Source organism: Rhinoderma darwinii, chromosome 1 (assembly GCF_050947455.1).
Source record: "Rhinoderma darwinii isolate aRhiDar2 chromosome 1, aRhiDar2.hap1, whole genome shotgun sequence".
Classification (NCBI taxonomy): domain Eukaryota; kingdom Metazoa; phylum Chordata; class Amphibia; order Anura; family Rhinodermatidae; genus Rhinoderma; species Rhinoderma darwinii.
In genome coordinates this window covers 339,979,683-340,006,324 of record NC_134687.1, presented here as the reverse complement: position 1 = coordinate 340,006,324, position 26,642 = coordinate 339,979,683, and the positions used below count along the sequence as shown (strand labels likewise).

The following is a 26,642-nucleotide window of genomic DNA, read 5'->3' as shown; positions in this document are numbered from 1 at the left end:
CTAGAAAAATAAAACTATATTAAAAAAACGATGCCAATCTAAAAATAGACATATCGGGGATGTTAATTAGCAACAATTTTGTGTGGTATAACTGCCTGTCTTACAAGCAGAAACATTTAAAATTAGAAAAATGCAAATTTTTGCAATTTTTCACTAAATTTTGGTGTTTTTCACAATTAAATACTGAATGTATCGAGCAAATTTTTCCAGTAACAAAAAAGTCCAATGTGTCACGAGAAACCAATCTCAGAATCGCTTGGATAGGTGAACGCATGCCGAAGTTATTACCACATAAAGTGAAACATGTCAGATTTGAAAAATGAGGCTCTGTCAGGAAGGTCAAAAGTGGCCAAAGCGGGAAGGGGTTAATATACAATTACATGGACTCAAAAACTGTAAAAAAAAATATTTTGGAATGAAAAAAAACCCTGCAATTTTTCGGCGTTCACTATGTGGTTAAAATGACATGTTAACTTTATTCTGCGAGTCGGTACGATTACGATACCAAATATATATATATATTTTTTCTATCATTTACAAAGTAAAAACGATTTGTTAAAAAAAATAAAAAAAATATTGTGCTATATTCGGAGACCCATAACTTTTTTTTTATTGTTCTCTCGCTGGAGCTATACGAGAGCTTTTTTTTGCAGGATGGGTTGAATTCTTTAATGGCATCATTTTGGGGTACATATATTTGTAGTGCATTCTATATTTCAGCATGGACTTCTAGCTAACATCTGGCCGCAGCATTTTTTTGCCACGAAGGAACGTGGCCTAAAAACGCTGCATGTGAAGCCACCCTTAATTTGTTTGGAGAAAATGGAAAACAGCAATTCCGTCATTATTTTTTAGGATTTCCCTTTACACTGCTCACCGTGCAGTATACATGACGTGTTAACTTTGGTGGAATTTGTGAGAAGGGGATATGCTGCTTGGGACTCCCCTCTATTGGTAATAATGGAGATCAGCTCGAAAGGGTGCCTATCACTGTGGAGGACTGGAGGCAAACATGTGTTACATGGTCATCTATTCATTTGAATGACCGCCATGTAATACAACATACTTATGTTTTATAATATTTGCTTATGTCTTGTGCAATGATTATTCCAATGAAAAGAATGATAACAAAAACTTTATTAAGGTACACGTTAAAATTGATGCAAGTCTATAAAAATAAAATGTCAATACCCACTCCAAGGGAAAGCAATTTTGGGCTTATAATGAGTTTTTACCATTTTGCAAAGTTACGCTAATTCATTACCTATATTTTGGAGATGGATCAGGCCCATCCTCTGGCAGAGTCTCAGGTGGCATTATGAATACTGTGTGTTCACTCTTCTGTGACTCATCCAGCTCTATCAGACGAGTGTCTTCTGGGAATTCCTGGTCTACCTGTCAGGCAGATTATTATGCCAATTAACAATGTAAGACGGAGATGAACACACAGAAAATCAATATGAAACATAAGGAACATTCAGAAATTGATGCAAAAGAGTGATGACCGTTACACATACCTTGTCCCCCTTTTCATTACCTTTGTCAGGAAATAGCTAAAAACAGAATTATACATGTTAATGTGATAAGTAAACATATTTGAAATAATTTATATCAAAGTTCAAAAACTGCCCAATTAACTTGCTTTACTTCTCTTGTACTGTTCTTGGATGACAGCCTGCATTTACGAGCTGACACGTGCTTATATTTCATGGTTCAGTACAGAGCATGCTCTGGTAATTAGCATTCTGTGAATTGTAGTTTCTATTTCTGGTGTACAGTATTGTAATGCAGATAAACTAACTCTCAAAGAATGCAGTGCAGCAAACAGAACTGCATTATAGTAACGCAGTTAAGTGGTTAGGAGTGTGTCTTCCTCGACACGCTTTGACAGATACTAAGGGTCCTTTTAATCCGGCCGATATGGGCCGCAAAAACAAGCGGCGATCAACGAGACAGCTCATCGATCTACGCTGGTTTGCTCCTTCCACAAGGAGCCATAAATGGTTACGTATGGAGACGAGCGATCGTTACTAGGATCATTCATCCCCATGCATTTCCATCATGTCAGTAACACAGCTCCCTGTTTACAAGAGGGTATGTGCTGCCGACAACGATAATCTTTATTGCTGCATAAACTATACGATTGTTGCCCAGTTTTCAGATTCTATACTGATTGGCAGCGATGAACTCGTCATGTATAGCCTGCAACAATATAAATACTCAGCATTATCTGTATATAGATACCCTGTACATTAAACAGAGCAGATGGTCAAAGTGCATAATCGTTGCCCTGTTTACACACAGGGCAACGATCGGGCGAGCGATCATATAAACGCTCGTTTGCCAACCATTGGCCCATGCAAAAGGGCCAGCGAAACTAAGTAGTCATACAACCGAAGCATTGTAGTAGAAAATTTACTCAACTTCATATGTGAGAACCTATCAAAATACATAATCTATAATATCTGTACCCTAAACCAATATCCAATCAATTCAAGGTAAAAAGCATTAATCTTTATGTAGTACAAAATATCAATAATTATGATATCCTGAGACAGCGACAGAGATCAAGCAGACAAAGAAAAAAAAAAAAGGGGGGGGCAATCCAAAAATATTTCCCATTCAATATTGCCAACGCGGTTATTCCATCAGGTAGTAATAAAAAAAATACATTTACCATATGTATCATAAGTCCATAGGTAACAAGCCATTGCTATGTTACTTACCGGCACATTATATCCCCTCCGCACCCTCAGACGTTAATCCCAAGCATTATACCAATGATTATATAGTGCGTAAAGTGTTAGAAAGGGTTTTATAGTGTTACTATTTCGTTTCCACTCTCAAAACAGGAGTTCTACAGTTTTAACAAAAAATATTTATAGAAATCTATAGGTTTAAGTCATTATTACAATAAAATGTTAACTTTGTCCTGTGTGCTACATGCCACATATTTATACCTTTTCTATGCAGTCATCAAAAAAAGCCAGGCTGGTGTCTTTGTCACTGACAAAGCTGCACTCTTCAATGAAACGGATGAAGATCTGCGTTTTCGTTAGTGGTGTGTAAAACTTCATGTAAGCACGATCCCTGCTTCTCAAAAACCCTGTGAGGATAGAAAATTAAAATAATAATTTCCCTAGATCCAAGTCTCTCTCAACTGGTGCTATTATGTAGGTCATACATGTCTATATACCATCTCGGTCTACAAAAGAACTTAACCCCTTCCCTCTTTAGCCACTTTTGACCTTTCCGACAGAGCCTCAGTTTTCATGTTTCACTTTATGTGGTAATAACGTCGAAATGCTTTAACCTATCCAAGCGATTCTGCGATTGTTTTCTCGTGACACATTGGACTTTATGTTACTGGCAAAATTTGCTCGATACATTCAGTATATAAATGTGAAAAACACCAAAATTTCGCGAAAAATTGCAAAAATGTGCATTTTTCTAAATTTAAATGTATCTGCTTGTAAGACAGGCAGTTATACAACACAAAATAGTCACTAATTAACATCCCCATATGTCTACATTAGATTGACATCGTTTTTTGAACATCCTTTTATTTTTCTATGACGTTACAAGGCTTAGAACTTTAGCAGCAATTTCGCACATTTTCAAGAAAATGTCAAAAGGCTATTTTTACAGGGGCCAGTTCAGTTGTGAAGTGGCTTTTAGGGCCTAATATATTAGAAAAAGTCACCCCATTTTAAAATCTTCACCCCTCAAAGTATTCAAAACAGCTTTAGAAAGTTTCTTAACCCTTTAAACTTTCACAGGAATTAAACTAAAGTAGAGGTGAAATTTACAAATTAAATTTTTTGTTGTTGCAGAAATGCATTTTTTTTGTAACACAAAGCTTTACCAGAGAAACGCAACTCAATATTTATTGCCCAGGTTCTGCAGTTTTAGGAAATACCCCACATGTGGCTCTAGTGTGGTACTGGACTGAAGCAGAGGCCTCAGACACAAAGGAGCACCTAGTATATTTTGGACACTCCTTTCTATTAGATTATATTTTAGGCACCAGGTCAGTTTTGAAGAGCTCTTGTGGTATCAAAACAGTGGAAACCCCTCAAAAGTGACCCCATTTGGGAAACTAGACCCCTCGAGGAATTTATTTAGGGGTATAGTAAGCATTTTGACCGGACAGTTTTTTTGCAGAAATTTTTGGAAGTAGGCTATGAAAATGAAAATCTACATTCTTTCAAAGTAAATGTAGGCTTAGCTAATTTTTTTTAATTTCCAAAAGGACTAAAGGAGAAAAAGCACCTCAACATTTGTAGAGCAATTTCTCCCGAGTAAAATAATACCCCACATGTGGTCATAAACGGCTGTTTAGACACATGGCAGGGCTTAGAAGGGAAAGAGCGCCATTTGGCTTTTGGAGCTCAAATTTAGCAGGAATGGTTTTCGGAGGCCATGTCACATTTGTAAAGCCCCTGAGGAACCAAAACAGTGGAAACCCCCCACAAGTGGCCCCATTTTGGAAACTGCACCCCTTGAGGAAATTATGTAGGGGTATAGTTAGCATTTTGACGCTGCAGGTTTTTTGCAGAAATTATTGGAAGTACGCCATGAAAATCTACATTCTTTCAAAGAAAATGTAGGTTTAGCACATTTTTTCCCTGCAAAATTTGTAAAGCAATTTCTCCCAAGTAAAAACAGTACCCCATATGTAGTAATAAACGGCTGTTTAGACACACAGCAGGGCTGAGAAGGGAGAGCGTGCCATTTGGCTTTTGGAGCTCAAATTTAGCAGGAATGATTTGTGGAGGCCATGTCACATTTGCAGAGCCCCTGAGGGGACAAAACAATGAAAACGGCCAAAAATTTACTCCATTTAGGTAACTACACCCCTTGAAGAATTAATTTATGGGTGTAGTGATCATTTTGACCCCACAGGTGTTTCATAGAATTTATTAGAATTGGGCAGTGAAAATAAAAACAATCCTTTTTCTTCAATAAGATGTAGATTTAGCTCAAAATTTTTAATTTTCTCAACAAATAAAGGAAAAAAAGAACCCCAACATATGTAAAGCAACTTCGCTGGAGTACGGAAATACCCCATATGTGGTCATAAACTGCTGTTTGGGCACATGGCAAGGAACAGAAGAGAAGGAGCGGAATTTGGCTTTTGCAGCACAGATTTTGCTGGATTGGTTTCTTGACACCATGTCGCTTTTGCAAAGCCCCTAAGGTACCAGTACAGTGGAAACTACCTAAAAGGGACTCCATTTGTGATACTACATGCCTTGAGGAATTAATCTAGGGGTGTAGTAAGCATTTTGACCCTACAGCCGTTTCATAGATTTTATTTGATTTGGCAGTGAAAATAAAAATTAAATTTTTTTTTCCAATAAGACGTAGCTTTAGCCCAAAAATTTTCATTTTCTCAAAAAATAAAGCAGAAAAAGAACCCCAAAATTTGTTAAGCAATTTCTCCCGAGTAGGGCAATACCCCATATGTGGTTATAAACTCATTTTTGGGCACACAGCAGGGCTCAGAAGGGAAGGAGTGCTATTTGGCTTTCGGAGTACAGATTTTGCTGGATTGGTTTCTGGTCGCTATGTAGCATTTGCAAAACCACTGTGGGACCAAAACAGTGGAAACCCCCCAAAAGTGACCCCCATTTTGGAAACTATACCCCTCAAGGTAGCGAGCATTTTAACCCCGCAGGTGTTTCGCATAAATTAGTGTGCACTCGATATTGCAGAGTGAAAATGGGATTTTTCAATAGATATGTCAATATGTGGTGCCCAGTTTGTGCCACCATAACAAGACAGCTCTCTAATTATTACGATGTGTTTCCCGGTTTTAGAATCACCCTACATGGGGCACTAATCTTTTGCCTGGACATTTGACAGGGCTCAGGAGAGAGAGTACCATGCGAAATTGAGGCCTAATTTGGCGATTTAAACAGAATTGGTTCACAATTGCAGAGGCTCAGATGGGAAATAATAAAAGAAACCCCCCAGAAGCGACCCCATTTTAAAATCTACACCCCTCAAGGCATTTATTAAGGGGCGTAGGGAGCATTTTCACCCCACAGGTCTTTTCCATAAATAAATGTGCTACGTATGGTGCAAAGTACAAATTTAAATTTTTCCCCAGAATTGCCAATTCAGTGGCAAGTATGTCGTGCCTAGCTTATGCCACTGGAGACACACATCCTAAAAATTGTTAAAAAGGGTTCTCCCAGGTATGGTGGTGCCATATATGTGGAAATAAAGCCGTTTTGGCACACTGTAAGGCTCAGATGGCTGGGAGCGCCATTTGGCTTTTGAAGCGTAGATTTTGCTTGGTAGTAGTTTTGTTTGATTATTACTGGTGTTTCCGTTTATATTGTGGGGGCATATGTAAGCTGGGCAGAGTACATCAGGGGCATAGTCAGGGGGTATAATAATGGGGTAAACAATAAAATAATCCATAGAGGTGTGTTACGCTGTGAAGCAATCCTTTCTGCACAGGCCGGTGTCGCACTGATAAACGGTGTCTTTGCTTCTCCCCCTTTTGGACTACACTCCGCACCTTTGCAGTTTGGGTAATTTTGCTAGGAAGTGTTGTCCTGGTATAATACGAGCAACCTCGCTTCTAGTAGATATGTTTGGGCCCCCCTTCCTGGTTCCCTAATTATAGGGCCCCGATAAATCGCCTCTTGAAACAGACAAAATGTTCCCCTCTGATCTGCACAACTGCATATTTTTTTATTTCCTGACTTATGGAAGCCTTAACTAATTTTATTTTTTCATAGACGTAGTGGTGTGAGGGCTGTTTTTTGCGGGACGAGCTGTAGTTATTGGTACCATTTTACATGCGACCAATAATGCATGGGGTACATGCGACTTTTTGATCACTTTTTATCCTATTTTTTGAGAGGCAAGGTGACCAAAAAACAGCAATTCTGGCATCGTTTTTTAGGGGGTTTTTATACAGCGTTCACCATGCGTTATAAATTACATGTTAACTTTATTCTATAGGTCAGTACGATTCCGGCGATACCAAATTTATAGAACTTTTTATGTTTTACAACTTTTTGCACAATAAAATTACTTTTGTAAAAAGAATGTATTTTTTCTGTCGCCATGTTGTGAGAACCATAACTTTTTAATTTTTTCATCGACGGAGCTGTAGGAGGGCTTGCTTTTTACGAGACGAGCTATAGTCTTTATAGGCACCATTTTTGGATACATGCGACTTTTTGATAATTTTTTATTTCAATTTTTGTAGGGCAAAGTGACAAAAATTCCAGAATATCTGTATTTTGAAGTTTTTTTTTACGCCGTTCACCGCGTGGAATAACTTACATAATATTTTTATAGTTTAAGCCGTTACGGTCGCGGCGATATCAAATATATATGGTTTATTTATTTTTTTCAATAATAAAGGACTTGATAAGGGAAAAAGGGCGATTGTGTTATATTTTATTACGTAAAACGATTATTCTATTTTTTACAACTTTTTTTTCACACTTTTCTTTAGTCCCACTAGGGGACTTGAAGGTCCAACTGTCAGATTTTTTTTCTCGAATACATTGCACTACCTACGTAGTGCAATGTATTAGATCTGTCAGTCATTCACTGACAGCAAGCCGATTAGGCTTCGCCTCCGAGCGGGGCCTAATCGGCTTTCGTAATGGTAAACAGAAGGCCATTGTTAGGTCTCCTGCTGTCATAATAGCAGTCGGCAGTAGTACGATTGCAGGGCACAGCTGGCATTCTGCTAGCAACCACAAAGATGCAGAGATCACATCCGATTGCTGCATCTGAGGGGTTAATGGCAGGGATCGGAGCTAGCTCCGGTTCCTGCCGTTACAAGTGGATGTCAGCTGTAACATACAGCTGATATCCACCGCTGACGACACCGGCTCATCTCCTGAGTCGGCGCCATCTTGCCGGCGGCTACGGAAGCCTTACAGGCCCCGCCTCCAGGAGGGGGCTGGAAGTTTTCCACGCTAGGCACACCGGGAGGCCAGTATTAGGCCTCCGGTTGCCATTGCAGCCACCGACACCCCGGCGATTTCTTTGCTGAGCGGTCGATGAGCTGCAAGCACCTTAAATTTAGCAATCACTTTTCACGGCTGCATTTAAGGGGTTAATGGCGGGGATCAAGAAGCTAACTTCGGTACCCACCGTTACATCAAAATGTCAGCTGTCAGATACAGCTGACATCCGAGGATGATGGCACCGACTCAGCTTCCGAGCCGGTGCCAAGCATTTGACATAAGTATACGACATTTTGCGAGAAGCACTGGCTTTCCAAGTCGTATACGTACGACAAATGTCGGGAAGGGGTTAAATTTGATAACTATTTAGGTACCCAAATAAATAGACAGCCCAATTTGTTAAACCCTTGAAGACATCTCAGATACATGCATGCTTCTTTTTTTTTACCTTGGCGGTCAAAAAGCGAATCTGCAGCAGTGGCCTTCTTTGATGGAGCCTCTGTTATAGGCTTCAAGTAGGTTCTGTAGCCTTTTATTATTGATGCCATGAAGCGAAGAAATGCCTCTTGAATTTCTAGTTCAAGCTCACGCATTTTCTTTTGCCAGGAAAAATCTGCTTCGATAGGAGTCATTTCTATTGCACTCTCTTGGGTTTGTCGGTGGACTGGAAAAATAACATAACAGTCTGCTTATACCAGGCATACTATACATTAACTTGCAATCCCCATTAAAGGGGTTATCCGGGGACCAAAAATTAAAAAAATTGCTTTGCATTTATATTTTTATGTAAAAATAAGTCACTTACTAATATACTTTAATTAAAAAATTCGGTACTAAATGGTGCCGTTCAAACCCGGTGAACTGTTCACGGAAGTCCTGGAGCTTTTCTAATATTGATGACGCGCCGACACGGCCCCACGTGACTGAGGGCTTGCTTCCTGTGCTGTTCGTGTCGGATTTAATCAATGGCATGAACGCAAGGGGTTGTCACACTGCCTATTGCTGGAGATCCCGAGCAGGGAATCAGCTAGCGCTTTGCTCAGGACTCCAGCACTGATCCCGACATTTGGTCAGTGACTTCAGGGGTTTCCTATTACTGGAGTCCTCGAGCAGAGCACCAGCTGATGCTCTGCCTGGGGACTCCAGCACTGCTGCCAACATCACAGTTCATATACGGACAGTGATGGTAGCAGTACGGGAGTCCCCAGGCAGAGCATCAGCTGATGCTCTGCTCGGGGACGTCACTGCCCATATATGGACGGTGACGTTGGCAGCTGATTCTCTGCTCCGGAAGTCCAGCTATAGGAAACCCCTGTATTCACTGACCAAATGTCGGGAGCAGTGCTGGAGTCCCAAGCAAAGCGCTAGCTGATGCTCTGCTCAGGGACTCCAGCAATAGCCAGTGTGACAGCACCTTGCGGTCATGCCATTGATAACACGCCGACACGAACAGCACAGGCAGCAAGCCCTCAGTCACGTGGAGCCGTGTCGGTGCGTCATTATAAGAAAAGCTCCAGGACTTCTGGGAACAGTTCACCGGGTTTGAACGGCACCATTTAGAACCAAATTTTTTATTAAAGTATATTAGTTAGTGACTTCTTTTTACATAAAAATATGAATGCAAAGCAATTTTTTTAATTTTGGTCCCCGGATAACCCCCTTTAAATGTTTAGGGCTGGGAACATGAAGTCTAAATTGCACTTCACTTGTCTTCCTTGAATAGTAAAACAAAGATGTGTGCACAAGCAAAAATGTTCAGATATTTTGTTCTATTATCTTTAATAATAGTCATAAGCAGGAGAACACTAGGTATGTTGCCTCATGTTCCATAGACCTAAAACAAAGTTATGTGTAGGTCACCTACCCACTCTGCTTGAAATAACAGAAAACAAAAAACAAAAAAACAAAACAGAAAACCACCATTTACCTGCCAACAGCTGGGGATGGATCTTTTTCAAAGTACTGAGGAGGTTCTTCACTGGTTTCTTCGGAAGTTGCTTCCAGCTTAAGTTTCGCTTATCCTCTGATCTGCAAAAATAACACAAAGCTAACCCAATCACAATGACCGAGGTGGATTAAAGTAAATCCCGACAAAAAGAACTTCCTAAGGGTAAATTTACACACAGCAAATTAGATGCAGAAATTTCTGAAACCGTCTTATTCATCTGAATATAGGTATGGCAGAAATCTACGCACATGCTGCAGAAACAACCCCACTGAGTTATACGGAATGGATTTTTCAGTTGCAATTTTTTCAACAAATGAAATAAAACCCACCCTAGCATTTATAATTTATTTACAGCCTGTGAAACACACGAACTGGCAAGATATCCGCCATCCTCACACGTAGCCTATGTTCACATGAAGGGCTTTTTCCCGCTGGAATCTGCCGCAAATTTCTACCTCCCATTCATTTCAATACCAGGTGAACGCTTCTTTTCCTGCTAGGTGATTTTTTTTCAGCTAGCGGAAAAAAGAAGCATCCTGCCCGATCTTCAAGTGGATTTCGCCCAAACCTCCCATTGAAGTCAATGGGAGTAGGAGTCTTCCTGCTGACGGCAGGAATAATTTTGTGCCGGATTATGCAGCAGGACCCCCCAAGTAATATCTGCTGTGTGAACAGAGTCTTAAAGAGGCTCTGTCACCACATTATAAGTGGCCTATCTTGTACATAATGTGATCGGCGCTGTAATGTAGAATACAGTAGTGTTTTTTTATTTAGAAAAACAATCATTTTTGACGTATGAGTTATGACCTATATTAGCTTAATTCTTAATGGACAAATGGGCTTGTTTTACTTTTTGACCAAGTGGGCGTTGTGGAGAGAAGTGTATGACGCTGGCCAATCAGCGTCATACACTTCTCCCCATTCATTTACACAGCACATAGTAATCTTACTAGAACACTATGTGCAACCACATACACACACATTAACGTTACTGAAGTGTCCTGTCAGTGAATATACATTACCTCCAGCCAGGACGTGACGTCTATTCAGAATCCTGACACTTCGCTAACGTTTGTGTGAGATTTACAGCAAGGCAAGCGTAATCTCGTTTTAAATGATAGTTTACAGCGTAATCTCGTGAGATTACGCTTGCTGTGCTGTAATCTCACACAAACGTTCGCAAAGTGTTAGGATTGTGAATGGACATTACGTCCTGGCTGGAGGTAATGTATATTCACTGTAAGGACACTTCAGTAAGGTTAATGTGTGTGTATGTGGCTGCACATAGTGAACAACGCAGGATCACTATGTGCTGTGTAAATGAATGGAGAGAAGTGTATGACGCTGATTGGTCGGCGTCATACACTTCTCTCCACAACGCCCACTTGGTCAAAAAGTAAAACACGCCCAGTTGTCCATTAAGAAAGTCCTTAGCATAAAGCAAATATACCGTGTTTCCCCGATAGTAAGACACCCCCGATTGTAAGACGTATCGGGGGTTTCAGGGGGGTCGGCTAATATAAGCCGTACCCCGAAAGCAAGACATATGTCTTACTTTCGGGGAAACACGGGGGTATTGCCGCCTCCTGCTTAAAATACGGTAATGCACACAGTATTAACCCCTTCCCGCTCCTTGACGTACTATTACGTCATGGCAGCTGTATCGTTCGCGCTCCATGCCGTAATAGTACGTCTCGGGAGTAACGGCCGTTTCGGCCGTCCTCCCGACACATACAGGAGCTGTGACACTGCTGTCTTGTTCAGCAGCTGTCACAGCTCCTACAGCGGGGACCGATCGCTGTGTCCCCGCTGATTAACCCCTTAAAAGCCGCGTTCTATAGAGATCGCGGCTTTTTAGGGGTTAAGCTGCCATCGCCGGCCTGCTACGCGATAGCGGCCGGCGATGGTGACTATGGCAACCGGACACCAAACAATGGCGTCCGGCTATGCCATAGACGGAAGCCTAGTGGGTCCTGACAACGTCAGGACCCACTATGCTTGCTGTCAGTGAGTAGCTGACAGTTCTAATACACTGCACTACGCATGTAGTGCAGTGTATTAGAATAGCGATCAGGGCCTCCTGCCCTCATGTCCCCTAGTGGGACAAAGTAATAAAGTAAAAAAAAAGTTAAAAAAAGATGTGTAAAAATAAGAAAATAAAAGTTTTAAAAGTAATAAAAGTAAAAGTCCCACTTTTTCCCTTATCAGTCCTTTATTATTAATAAAAATATATAAACAAACAAATAAACTATACATAATTGGTATCGCCGCGTCCGTAACGGCCTGAGCTACAAAATTATTTTGTTATTTATCCCGCACGGTGAACGCCGTAAAAAAAAATATTAATAAACCGTACCACAATCACAATTGTTTGGTCACTTCACCTCCCAAAAAATGGAATAAAAAGAGATCAAAAAGTCGCATGTACCTAAAAATGGTACTGATGGAAAATACAGTTCGTTACGCAAAAAATAAGTCCTCGCACGCCTTTATTGATTGAAAAATAAAAACGTTCTGGCTCTTAGAATAAGGTAACACAAAAAGTGAATGATTGTTTACAAAACGTATTTTATTGTGCAAACGCCATAAGACATAAAAAAAAACTATAAACATCTGGTATCGCCGTGATCGTATCGCCCCGCAGAATAAAGTGAATATGTCATTTATAGCGCACGGTGAACGCTGTAAAAAAAAAAAAAAGTATACAAAAACAATAGTAGAATTGCTGTTTATTAGTCACCACGCCACCTAAAAACTGATCAAAAAGCCGCATGCACCCCATGAAAACTACAATGGATTCCTCAAGGGGTCTAGTTTCCAAATTGGGGTCACTTTTGGGGGGTTTCCAATGTTTTGGCACCACAAGACCTCTTCAAACCGGACATGGTGCCTAATAAAAAAGAGGGCTCAAAATCCGCTAGGTGCTCCTTTGCTTCGGAGGCCGGTGCTTCAGTCCATTACCACACTAGGGCCACATGTGGGATATTTCTCTAAACTGCAGAATCTGGGCAATAAGTATTGAGTTGCGTTTCTCTGATAAATCCTTTTGTGTTATAAAAAAAATGGTATAAAAAGAGTAAATTTCACCTCTACTTTGCTCTAAATTTCTGTGAAACACCTAAAGGGTTCATAAACTTTCTAAATGCTGTTGTGAATACTTTGAGGGGTCTAGTTTCTAAAATGGGGTGTTTGATAGGGGTTTCTAATATATGGGCCCCTCAAAGCAACTTCAGAAATGAACTGGAACCTAAAAAAATAAATAAATGAGGCAATACTTCGCTTCTTACATTATACTGATAATGAGCCGTGCCCACTCCGAGATGACCCCAGTTTTGACCGTTTGTATAAACGGAGACCCCTATTAGACCGTTCCAGTGCCCGGTTTTCCCAAGCATACACCCCCGAGAAGTGTTTTTCTATTGATGAGTCCCTGGTACATTTTAAAGGGAGGGTTCAATTCCGCCAGTACCTGCCAGGTAAGAGGGCAAGGTATGGCGTGAAGATGTATAAGCTGTGCGAGAGTGCATCAGGGTATACCTACAGGTTTAGGATATATGAAGGAAAGGCCACCCCCAAACCAGACTGCATCCTGGACTACAATAGGTACATGGGAGGGATGGACTTGTCAAATCAAGTCCTGAAGCCCTACAGCGCCATGCGGTGTGGTATAAGAAGCTGGCCGGGCACATCATACAGATGGCTTTGTACAATGCGTACGTGCTACGTCGATGTGCAGGCCAGAGGGGAACTTTCCTGGAATTTCAAGATCTAATCTTTAGGGACCAGGAAGGGGGGGCACCCAGTACTTCTGGAAGCGAGGCCACACGCATCGTACCAGGGCAACACTTTCCAGGAGAAGGTCCCCAAACCGGTGGAAAGGGAAAGAGTCAAAAGAGGTGCAGAGTCTGCTATAAGAGGGGGATAAGGAAGAACACAATATACCAATGTGACACGTGTCCCGAAAAACCAGGGCTCTGTATAAAAGATTGTTTTAAAATGTATCATACATCCCTTGATTTTTAATTTACCCTGATGCACTCCGCACAGCTTACCCCCCTCATCTTTCCCTTCTGAGCCCTGCCGTATGCCCAGGCAGCTGATAACAGCCACATGTAGGGTATTGTCGTACCCAGGAGAACCCACATTACAATTTAAGGGGTGTATATCTCCGGTGGCGCATGCTGGGCACACTATATTGGACACTGAAATGGCATATACATATATAAAATTGCAAATCTCACACTGCACCATCTGCTGCGCATTATCTTTTACACAGTACCTGTGGGGTCAAAATGCTCACTACACCTCTAGATGAATGTCTTAAGGGGTGTAGTTTTTAAAATGGGGTCACTTCTCGGGGGTTTCAATTGTACTGGTACCTCAGGGGCTTCTGCACACATGACTTAGCACCAGAAAAGCTCCAGTAGGCCAAATGGTGGTCCTTTCCTTCTGAGCCCTCCCATGGGCCCAAAGGGCAGTTTATCACCACAAATGGGGTATTGCCGCACTAAGGACAAATTGGGCAACAAAATGGGGTACGTTGTTCCCTGTGAAAATAAGAAATTTTGATCAAAAATGACATCTTATTGGAAAAAATATAATTTTTTTCATTTCACAGCCCAATTCAAATAGGTGCTGTGAAAAACCTGTGCGGTCAAAATGATAACAAAAACCATAAATGAATTCCTTGAGGGGTGTAGTTTCCAAAATGGGGTCACTTCGGGTGGGTTTCCATTGCTTTGATACCTCTGGGGCTCTGCAAATGCGACATGGCACCCGAAAACCAATCCAGCAAAATCTGGACTCCAACAAACACATAGCGCTCCTTTCCTTCTGAGCCCTCCCATGGGCCCAAACGGCAGTTTATCACCACAAATGGGGTATTGCCGCACTAAGGACAAATTGGGCAACAAAATGGGGTATGTTGTTCCCTGTGAAAATAAGAAAATTTGATCAAAAATGACATTTTATTGGAAAAAATATCATTTTTTTCATTTCACAGCCCAATTCAAATAGGTGCTGTGAAAAAACTGTGCGGTCAAAATGATAACAAAAACCATAAATGAATTCCTTGAGGGGTGTAATTTCCAAAATGGGGTCACTTCTGGTGGGTTTCCATTGTTTTGATACCTCAACGCCTCTTCAAACCTGGCATGCTAACTAAAATATATTCTAATAAAAAAGAGGCCTCAAAATGCACTAGGTGCTTCGTTGCTTCTAGGGCTTGTGTTTTAGTCCACGAGCGCAGTAGGGCCACATGTGGGACATTTCTAAAAACTGCAGAATCTGGACAATACATATTTAGTAGTGTTTCTCTGGTAAAACCTTCTCTGTTACTAAAAAAAAATTGAATAAAATTGAAATTCAGCAGAAAAAATGAAATTTGCAAATTTCATTTCCACTTTGCTTTAATTCCTGTGAAATGCCTGAAGGGTTAAAAAACTTTCTATATGCTGTTTTGAATACTTTGAGGGGTCTAGTTTTTAAAATGGGGTGTTTTATGGGGGTTTCTAATACATAGGCCCCTCAAATCCACTTCAGAACTGAACTGGCACCTTCAAAAAAAGGCTTTTGAAATTTTCTTAAGAATATGAGAAATTGCTGTTTATGTTCTAAACCTTGTAACGTCCAAGAAAAATAAAATAATGTTCAAAAAACTATGCCAATCTAAAGTAGACATATGGGAAATGTGAACTAGTAACTATTTTGGGTGGTATAACCGTCTGTTTTTCAAGCAGATGCATTTAAATTCTGAAAAATGCTATTTTTTGTAAATTTTCTCTAAATTTTGCAATTTTTCACAAATAAAGACTGAATATATCGACCAAATTTTACCACGAACATGAAGCCCAAAGTGTCACGAGAAAACAATCTCAGAATTGCTTGGATAGGTTTAAGCATTCCGACGTTATTACCACATAAAGTGAAATATGTCAGATTTGAAAAATGGGCTCTGAGCCTTAAGGCCCAAACTAGGCTGCGTCCTTAAGGGGTTAACTCCTTAACGCCGAAGGACGGATATATCCGTCCTCAGCAGCTGCTAGTTCGCGCAGGAGGACGGATATATCCGTCCTGTGATGGCGCGGGTACTGAGACTGTACCCACGCGATCAGCGGCAGGAGCACGGCTGTTATACACAGCCTGGCTCCTGCTGCAACTGCCGGAATCGAAGCGCGCGTCGATTCCGGCAGTTTAACCCATTAAATGCCGCTGTCAATAGTGACAGCGGCATTTAATGTGTTTGACAGAGGGGGGAGCTCCCTCTGTCACCCGATCGGCGCCCCCGCAAACAAATCGCGGGTCGCCGTCGGGTTTCCATGACAGCCGGGGGTCTAACAAAGACCCCCAGGTCTGCCATCAGCATCTGCCTGTTAGGCGATGCCGGAGGCATGACCTAATAGGTTGCCTGTCAGTTTTACACTGACAGGCAATAATGCTTCGGTATACTAAGTATACCAAAGCATTATATATGCGATCGGCACATCGCATAGTGAAGTCCCCTGGTGGGACTAAAAAAAAAAATGTAAAACAGTTAAATAAAGTTTGTGAAAAAAAAAATAAAAATAATTTGACAATTTTTTTCCAATATAAGACATACCCCGAAAGTAAGACATAGTGGGGCTTTTGGGGATAAAAAGAAAGTAAGACACGGTCTTACTTTCGGGGAAACACGGTAGGTCATAACTCAGTCAAAAATGATCGTTTTTCTAAATAAAAACCACTGCTGTGATCTACATTACAGCGCCGATCACATTATGTACAAGATAGGGCACTTATAATGTGGTGACAGAGCCTCTTTAAAGAAACACACCTTGAAAAACTGATACACTTTGTTATGCCTAGTGCAGGACCGGGATTTTAACAGCACATGTCTAGGTAAAGACTTGTTTACCTATAAGTTTTCTAGGTTTACAAGGTTTCTAGTAAAGAAATCTACACTCTTCAACATTGAAATTGCTACACCAAGAAGGAAAAGTTTTGGAAATGTAGAAAAATGTAGAAATCACAGGATTGATAGACATGTTCATGAAATGCAAATGATAAAAAAAAAAAAAAAAAACAGAAACAAAATATTCCAAACATCTTGATTTATTCAGTATCGAGTAGGAGTGTCACGCGCAGAAATACACACACTTACCATGCCTTGGCATGCGATCAATGAGGTTATTAATGGTTGTCTGAGGAATGTTATGCCACGCTAGATGCACTGCGGCACAAAAAATCATCAAGATTGGCTGCTGGCAGCTCCCTTTGCAAATGCCAACCAATGACGTCCCAGATTATCTCGATGGGAAACAAGTCCGGAGACGTTGCAGGCCATGAAAGCACGTTTAGGCCACACAGGCTGCTCAGAGTAGCACGTGCAACATGCGGCCTGGCATTGTCCTGTTGAAGAACGGTTTATGGGACACCTTGGAGAAATGTCCGTACCACTGGTTCTATGACTACAGCTCGGCGTTACTTTGATTTGATGTCCCTGAAATGAAGACTAGAGGGTCTGGCTACCGTACATTATGCCACCCTACACCATAATCCCGGGAGTAGGACCGATGTGACGTTCCCTTGTGAAGGCCTTTTCATGGCATTGTCAATGTGGTCTCCAGACCAATCTCCATCTATCATTACTTCTGAGACAAAAGCGGGACTCATCACTGAAGAGGACAGACCTCCATTGTTGTCTCTCTGTGCACCATGATAGCCTTTAAGAGCGGTAGCATGTGGTCAAAGAAACATATGTAGATGGACGTCTGGATTGTAGCCCAATGTCATGCAAACACCTTCTGATGATTTGTGTAGATACTGGTTGCCGCCCTAGGCTTGGGATGTGACGTACAATTTCACTTGCAGTACAGATTGGATCACCACGCGCCATTCTTCCAGCCAGACGATCCGTCCGTCCTTGCAGAAGTTCGCCTCCGCGCACCCCTTTCTGTCATTCCCGTTCGTTGTTGTCCTCCCAACCTCTGGGGCACGCAACGTTGAACAATGGTGAAGTCTCGGCATAGGCGCGTAGCGATCTGCAGGAGTGATAAACCAAGGTCTCTCAGTTCAAGGATTCTGTTCCTCTCAGTTTGCGATAAGTGGCGATAACAGGCATGTCGATGAACAGGAGGCATCGCACAATCATCCCACACCACTTGATCAGATTTTTAAGGTTTCATGTGGCTAAAAAACACTGCTTTCAATATGGCTTTTATGTCCCTCCCACATGCCACAGATTGGAGCTAGGTGCTTAAAAATTAGATAATTTGCAGATCTTAGTGAAACCTGCTATTTCCTCGATTTGTATAACCTTACGGCTTGCCCTTCTTGGTGTTGCAATTTCAATGTTGAGGAATGTATTAGTACATCTTTTTTTATTAGACATAGTAGCAAGTATGTAGCACTTACGTGTAGATCATACTAGTGTCTAAGTCAACGCAGACCACATCCTGGGGAGGGTCAGACAGATCAAAGTACCGGGAATCTACTCCAACAATAAAAGGTATCGGGGCACTCAGCACATCCGCCAGAGATAATGGGCACAGAGGAACATAAGGGCACTGCCACTGAAAAGGGAATATCATCTGCAAGCAGAATATAAAATAGATCATTACAAATTATGTTAAATAGATAATTTCTAAAAAAAAAAAAGCATGTATTCTTTTTGCCAGAACTGCACAAATATACAGTGAAGCCCAGTTCATAAGCAAACTGATCATTTCAATGTGACAGTTATAAATGCCCAGTCTTGAAATCATCATCATACCAAAGCAGATTTAGAAGATCATTCACCAGTTTCAAAACACATAATATGGGCAGTAAAAAGATTTTTAGAAATATTATACTTCGTACTTACAGCTACAACAGCCTCAGCTACTCCAGTTAGAACTGCTGGCCTAAGGGAGTGCAGAAGTATCTTGCTCTCTAGCAGTACAAAATGCAGCAAAGCAGCACAGTTTTCTGGTCCCAAACTCATTACTAAAGTACTGAAGTTCGCACCACTACAAAAGGTGAAAGGAAAATAAAAACATCTAACATTTCCAGAAACAAGAAATTGCGTATTAAATGAAAACAAACAATACATAATGCAATACACAAAATATAAATATGCAATCATATTTATCACTCAATATGCAATCAAAAATATTTTAGGGCCCATTCTACCCAAACAGTACGATTTTTTTTTCCATGTCTGTAACCCATAAGAAATGTTTTTTCACATTTTCTTCTCCCCAATGTTAAAAGATCTATAGACTAGCCACAGCATTCACATAGCTATGTTTCCACAGATTGTTGTTTGATTTGCATAGTTGCCACAGTGCAGCTTTTCTTGGTTATAAAACCACGTTCTTGTTTTTCAAGCCATTTTCTAATGGAGACAATTTAAAGTAAATTGTAAAAAGTTGTAAATCGTTCAAAATTCTGTGTTGGTGCAGGAAGCTCCTAAGTTACCCCTAGTGGGGGCTGAAGGCAGACAGAATTGTATCATTTAAAACTATGGGTGGGGACCTATCAACTTTTCTACTCCAGTGTTCTGGCATAGAAGTGTTGCAAAAAGATCCAAAAGCCGCTATTTGCGTTAATAATTGTGACTTTTGGGTCTTTTACGCCAAACTTGCCACTTGCTGAGAAAGCGGGGTGGCTTACAAAAGGCGCCTAGGCTGCCCGACAAATTATTTTTATAATTTATGCTAGTAAACTGGCATAAATTATAGCGATTTTACTCTGTGGGGCAGCAAGATAATGGCCTGTGACAGGACCTGTACCTCCCCCCCCCCAGATCAGACTGTTCTCCTTCCCCAATTGGACAATAAAAAAAAATTAATAAATTATGCTCCGCTTCTCCCTTTCGAGTCCCCTCAGGCTCGCACTACTGCGGGTGACTGATACAGCGTACGGACTGACAGGCACTGATAATGTTAAGTCATTGTGCACTGATAATGTATAGGGTCGGTGAGGTGAGCAAACCATTTTTTTAATTTTATGTCCGATTGGTGGGTAGAATAGATGGCGCATAGCCGCAGTAGATTCAACACAATTATTGTGTACGGCCAACAGAGAGATGCGACGCATTTATAAAGAGCCGTGCGCCTCTTAATAAACCTGTCGTATCTTACTCCGGCGGAGCAGATCGGAAAAGACTGGTGTATGAAATGCCAGTCTTTGTAAATCTGCCCCTATGTCCATGCATGTGGTCTGGAGCTCAGTATTAAAAAATAAAATATAGCACCAACTGCTATAAAGATTTATTAAGTTTTTAACCAACTAAAATGTTGGACCTAAAAATATCAGTGTTAATAGTTAGAGACTCACTTTAAAGTAAATCCTTCAATAAGAGAATAATATTTCCTCTGGTAACTCAACAATGTAATGAATTCTTACCTCAAAGGCAAAGGAGTTGACACAGGCTGAGAAAGAACCAAAGCATCATGTGCAGACAGCTGTGCAACAGGTAGAAAGGAATAAAGTATTAAATTACAAATTGGCTTTGAAAGAAGGAAATCTCAGTAATTCATTCTCTTCATATTCATGCACAGTCCACCAACTAGAACGTTAGGTTACATAAACCACACAGCAAAACAAATAAATATTGCTGAGGAAATCCACATATCACCAGATATCATTACCAACAAAAAATAGGTTTGAATAAAGCACATGAAAATATACAAGGATATGTGGACACCCAAATATCATACAAGAAGTCCTTGCCTCCGATAAAGCATGGCAGTGCGCTTTAAAGCATAAGTTCTCATCCTATGGTAGGAGTACCCCAAGAGGTACATGCTATTTTTCTAATGTACACGCATTGTCCTCATGCTGTGCTTTTTGTAGGTGCTGCACGGTTTATGATCATAGCCTTGGGGGCATGTTGATGTTATTTGAGTAGCGGGTGCTTAGATAAGGAAAGTTAAGAAACTACTTTCCAGAACCTTAATCAAAAGCTCAGCATTGCGTTCTTGTGTTGAATTTGCTTCCAGAGGCAGCTAAGAACTTGGTGGTAAGTTTTGCAATCCAGGAGAGATGAATTTTAGGAACTTCAGCGCTTGGCTAGCCTGTTTAGTCAGTTTGTGTGGCCTACTAATCTGTTCCACTTCACAGGGGTAGCTCTAGCAGAGCAACAATTTGATTAGCTAAATTGTTGGAAAGGTGGCACCTTTTACTGAGCTTCAATACAACATTTTTGCCTACGGATACTGTAAAGCCAGTAGTTAGACGGGAGTGTTACACTCTTGAAAATGTAATTCAACACAACGCAAATAGGCAAGACCTGTTTTTTTAGCTCCGTTCAAGATTGCTGTTCCCTTTACACTTAACAAAAAAGACAAAAAAAGTGTTATTCAGTAAATAGCCCGGCCAATACTAAGAAAGTGAAAATTTTGTTTTTCTAAAGTTGTGTATGAAGTTCTGTAGTTTTGTATGATTAGCTCATGCTAATGCCAATTTGTCATTATACCAGCAGAGTAGCATTTAGCTAAGGGACTGTTCACATCAGCGTTGGGTTTCGTTCACGGGTTCCGCTAGACCTTTCCGTCAGAGGAACCCATGAACAGAAAGGCAAACGGAAACCATAGCTTGATTGCAATGGTAATGGTTTCCGTAAGGTTTTGTTTTTTTGGTGGAAATATCGCAGTCGACTGCGCTATTGATTCCGTAAAAAAAAACCTGAAACCTTACGGAACGGAGACAAACGGAAACCATTTGCAACGGAAGAATTACCATTAAAATCAATGGTAATGCAATCGGAAGCTATGGTTTCCGTTTGCCTTTCCGTTCATGGGTTCCTCCAACGGAAAAGTCTGACGGAACCCATCAATGGAACCCAACGTTGATGAGAACACACCCTTACATAAAAATATGAGTTTTTACCTGAACAAGAATTCTTGGCCTCTGAGGTGATGGGAAGGGAACATTGTGCATGAAGTGGGATATGTGTCTAAGAAAACAAAAATACATTAAAACATATCTGCCAACACTTAATTCCACAATGTATTTTGAACGTCAATGCTATTTGTGCTAACACTGCACCTTATTTATGAAACCTAGGACAGACCAAGTAGAAGCATTGTCTACCGCAACCAAGTTCCAGTTGCTATTTTTGTAACATACAGGTAAAAAATGAAAAAAAATTGTGATCTCATTGGTTATTAGAAAGTTGTTCACTTTGGAGTACCACTAGTTTTCACATATTGAGCCTCATATCTTCAAAATCTTTATTACAAAGCACAGAACACAGTGGACTAGCATTTAAAGACCGCCTTTTACTGAATCATTCTAGCTGTAATGAATATTATTTAAGTAACTTGGTTTCTAATACACCTACACAGTGTCACTATATGACATACTAAATATCATAACAGACCAGCTGACAAAAACCCGACAGAATGAGGCAAAACAAGAAAATGAGACCTACTTTTCAATGGGAAGGGTGTGTGGCCCGGATACGGAGAGCTTGTAGATGAACATTAGGAATTTGCGGAACGTCTCAAAAAAAGGCCAATGGGAGAGCAGGCAGATACATTTGTTGGAGTTGATCATTTTAGAGGTCATCACTTTTTTCTCAACTGCTGTAATGAGCCCTAGCTGAATCATCTGTTTCTCAGTCAGCATTTCTCGGGCATAGGGTTCATAGAATTGAATAGCAGCACCATATACCTAGTGTAAAAAAGAAAGTTATTAAAAAAAAAAAATAATTTGTCTAGACCTCGCCTTCACAGAGAGAAACATTATGGCATTAACAAACATTGACGAAAACACTCAGATATGTGTAGAAAAGCTGTTCTGTCTTTTACTAGTGTTCTCAGAAGGCTAACTAAATTAAAGGGTAAAAAGTACTTCTAAAAGGTCATAGTAAACACAGGTTTCAGTGAAATTCCATTAAATTGAATGAATACAACTATTTTCCTTTATTAAAGTGTAACTAAACTTGTAACAAACTTCTGACATGTCAGAAGTTTTGATCAGTGGGGGTCCAAGCACGGAGACCCCCACCGATCGCTTAAACAAAGAGGCAGAAACGCTCGGGTGAGCACGGAGCTGCTTTGTTTTGGATTGTCTTTTTTCGGAAAGCCGATGTAGCGGTGTACGGGCCCATAGACTTTCTATTGAGCACGTACACTACTACATCGGCTTTCCGAGAAAAGCCAATCACAAACCAAGCGGCTCAGCTCTCCCCAGAGTGCTTCTGCCGCTTCATTTTAGCAATCGGTTGGGGCTTCAGTGCTCGGACCTCCATCGATCAAAACTTCTGACATGTCACTGACACGTCAGAAGCGTGTTGAATGTTTTGTTACCCTTTAATCTTTTTATTTTTTATAATTCTGGTTGCATGCAGCAACCATAGGTACAGTTGCTAACCTTTACAAAGCGAATATTGAGCTCAATGGGAGCTGGATAAGTCTGCATGCAATGACCCTCCACCTAGTGATGGCTATAGTGCCACAGCATGTGGGGGAAGCAGTAAATATCAGGCCAACATCCTACCATAGAACCCTTAGCAGATGGTCACATAGCCTGCCTCTAAGGTAGATACTCCCTTGTTGTCAAAGAGCCTTCCAATAATATTGCTAACGGAAGAATTTGCCGCATAGGTTCCTTTGGTGAGAAGTACAATATGTACCAAAGATCTGTAGCTCAATATGCATTTTACAACTGGTAAAATGAATTTGCATGTAAAGTGCATACTGCAATATAGGAATGAGAACACACTGGAAAGTTTCCATACCATTGGCCCTTTTTTAATGCCATACATAGATTCCATTCGCTCAGATAACATTTTACAGCATCTTAAATTAGTATAATTTACCAATAATACAATATCCTATCCTACAGATCTAATCCATATTTCTGTTAGAGACATTTTGCGTATTATACAATGACCAGAATAAAAGCAACTCTAGAAAGAAAAGATAAATACTCAGGCGATACCTTATCAGCATTAGAGCTGGTTAAGACAAACGTGGAGAACACAGGGAGAGGATACTTTATTTCCGGAGCCCAGCATTCAATCGTGGCTCCCATAGGAAGGCAGAAAAGAGGGACCGATTCAGGTAGGGGAAACGATTGATAATTTTCTTCTGGATACCTGAAGATCATGTCTGCAGAAAAAATAAAAATAAAAATTTGGACGGATCTATGCAACCTTTCATACAGGTATTTGCTAGTTAGGGTATATGGCGTTTGCTACTGAACACCACCAGGCTGGACTTTGTCGTTCACCACCGCTTTTCTGTTCAGAAAACGCCAATGCCTTTTCTTTTCGTAAAAGTAGTAGTGACTCTTAAAAGGAGATGTATCCCAAAGACAACCCCCTCTTTAAAATGAAGCTGGTAGCAGTGTGAAGTCCCAAAAATCAGCCCTACAAAAGGCACTGTTTGCGCTATTTTTTTTCCTTTCAACTCCACTTTATAAATAAGCTGGCACGGCAAGTCATTCACTTTATAATCACAGTGACATCTATGGCCATCTTAAAGAAATAGGGTATTTTCTGCTGACCTTTATAACAGATGCCCTAAGAAAAACAAGCAAATGAGAATGGAAATTTGGGTGGGGAGGGATCAGTGGGTGCCGTAGAGCCCGCTGGATTGTTCTTAGCGCACCTGTTAGATAGACTAACTCAACAGGGGTCTGTTTGGATTCCCTTTAAAGTAATACAGAGTACAAAAGCAGATAACAGTTTTAGTGCAGAGTTACACACTTATGTTTGTATAATCCACATGCTAACTGGTGCATTAAAGGAGTACTCCAATTTAAGGAAATAAATGTATTCATTGTATAAAGTATGCCATTTTCTAATATACTATTTCAGAGTTCTCTACTCTGTAGCCATTGAAAGGCACACTGCATTGTGTAACCCCAGTGGATTAAAATCTGTCCTGGTCATGTGATGTACACACTGGTGGTCAGCTTCTTACAAGACAGAGTTCTGATAAGGCTGGGTTAGCACGCGTGGTCAAAATGAGTTTTTTTTCCCCTAAAACTGCCGCGCGGTTTTTCCATAAATCGTGGGGGAAAAAAATGCAATTTGACCAGGATGAGAAAACCCAGCCTAACCCTTGTGTAACAAGTTGTGCACATACCGTGTGTCCATCACGTGACCAGTTTAGATTTTTAGCTATAGGAAGTAAAGCATAAAGTTCCTACTGAATGACAGCAAACAGAGATCTTGAAAGCAATGAGGAATTGATACACAAAATATATTAGAATAAATGTACAACTTTTCATTATACACTGATCAGGCATTATTTACTGGAACCGGAAACCGTTTTAAAGGCTCTGATGACGTCACATTGTGAGTCTTTCATTGGAAGGTATACGACGGGAGGAATCCGTGGCTTACATCGCCTATACAGCCCCACTCTCTCTAGAACACAGCAAGATCGGCTCTATGCCACCCCTTGATACTCCCCTCTTTGTGCTTGGTGAGGAACCTGGCACAAAACCACCATGTATCACGGATTTCATTTGCAGCCTGATATTCTAGTAAAGTAGCATCTACAGACACATTTAGGGAGAGAGCTTTCCCTCTCAATCACGATGCTCTGTCTGGGGACTCCGGCTGCTTTGAAGGCAAGATTTCAAACACAAAATCTGCAGCTCCCTGCACCAGTGAGCAATGCCAGGACCGCATGCCATGCCAAGTGATGAACAAGAAGATGGGCACTGCGTCATGTCCGTAGGTATACCTTGCTCTGCAAAATCAAAAGCAGGTTCTTCAATGTACCCAGATGATAAACCAGGGCGGGAATGAGATCAGTCCTGACATGGCGAAGAGGAAGCAGAAGGAGAGGCTTCCCAATTACATAGTCGACCTCTGGAAGATGCTGTGTGAAGGTTTCCGATCACCAGCCCCCACCTTAAACACCGGACACGTCAAGGGACAGTGAGGTCGCCACCGCCTCCTCCTCCCGAAACACTGCAGCTGCCTCGTTTCCCTCCCTCCTGTACAAAGCACCTAGAGGGGGCAGGTACAGACTGTGAACCCCAAAAAGCTTGGTGACAGAACTGCTCATTCCAGCGCTCACAATGAAGCCACCCAGCTTTCCTGGGGTCCTTGTATCAGCAGGGTGACTGGGTCCGTTTGTAACAAGTTTAACCTTTCAGGAGACTCCAACTGCTTATTTCCACCTGGCGAAGCTCCAGTTCTAACGGTCCATATATTGACAGTTACATTACTAGAGCTTCCCAACACATGTTTAACAGAGGCCTTCAACGGCTGCCATGCAGTGGCTTCTATCACCCATAGGTTAGCATGTTAAAAAGAAAAACCATACCGCGTGGTATACATTTTTTTATGTGATTCCGTTGTATTGAATAACGCAGTCTGTTCTGCTATTCCATACAGGTTTTTTTTTCATAATATAGATATGTTTCGCATGTATGTCGAAAGCTTTCCCGGTGTAAATGCTATAAGGACCTCACGAACATGATGTGAACAGGGTCTAAACCATATGAAGTCTTGCACCGTTTCTTTTTTACTCTTATCTTGCATTTTCATATGGTCACTAACTTCTCAACAAACTTAGATTATCATAGATCAATAAGAATCAATAGCGAACATAAGAAACTTACAATACCATATACCTTAAAGAAAAATGCCTTTTTCTTAACTTTATAGGCTCCTTACACCACTCCTCCTTTCTAACGGTCCACTCAGTCTGAATTTACTGCTTTTTTTTTTTCCGTCTGGAGCTCACTAAGTTATTAGGCTACATGCTGCCCATAAAAGTCTATGAAGAGGGGAGGAGGGAGCAGAATAAGAAAAAGGC

At 40.9% G+C, this 26,642-nt stretch overlaps 1 protein-coding gene across 4 annotated transcripts in view; it reads right to left on the bottom strand.

Annotated features, from left to right (window-relative positions):
- DENND4C (DENN domain containing 4C) overlaps positions 1-26,642 on the bottom strand; it is a 255,009-nt gene that overhangs the window by 128,398 nt on the left and 99,969 nt on the right. For all 4 annotated transcript variants that reach the window (XM_075825782.1, XM_075825801.1, XM_075825792.1 and 1 more), the window contains exons 5-15: positions 23,803-23,972; positions 22,289-22,530; positions 21,745-21,811; positions 20,260-20,318; positions 18,734-18,878; positions 18,286-18,461; positions 9,874-9,974; positions 8,395-8,610; positions 2,961-3,106; positions 1,518-1,553; positions 1,265-1,395 (exon numbers count right to left, since the gene is read on the bottom strand). In XM_075825782.1, coding sequence (XP_075681897.1) covers positions 1,265-1,395; positions 1,518-1,553; positions 2,961-3,106; positions 8,395-8,610; positions 9,874-9,974; positions 18,286-18,461; positions 18,734-18,878; positions 20,260-20,318; positions 21,745-21,811; positions 22,289-22,530; positions 23,803-23,972 — 1,489 coding nt within the window. The remainder of the gene's footprint in view (positions 1-1,264; positions 1,396-1,517; positions 1,554-2,960; positions 3,107-8,394; positions 8,611-9,873; positions 9,975-18,285; positions 18,462-18,733; positions 18,879-20,259; positions 20,319-21,744; positions 21,812-22,288; positions 22,531-23,802; positions 23,973-26,642) is intronic.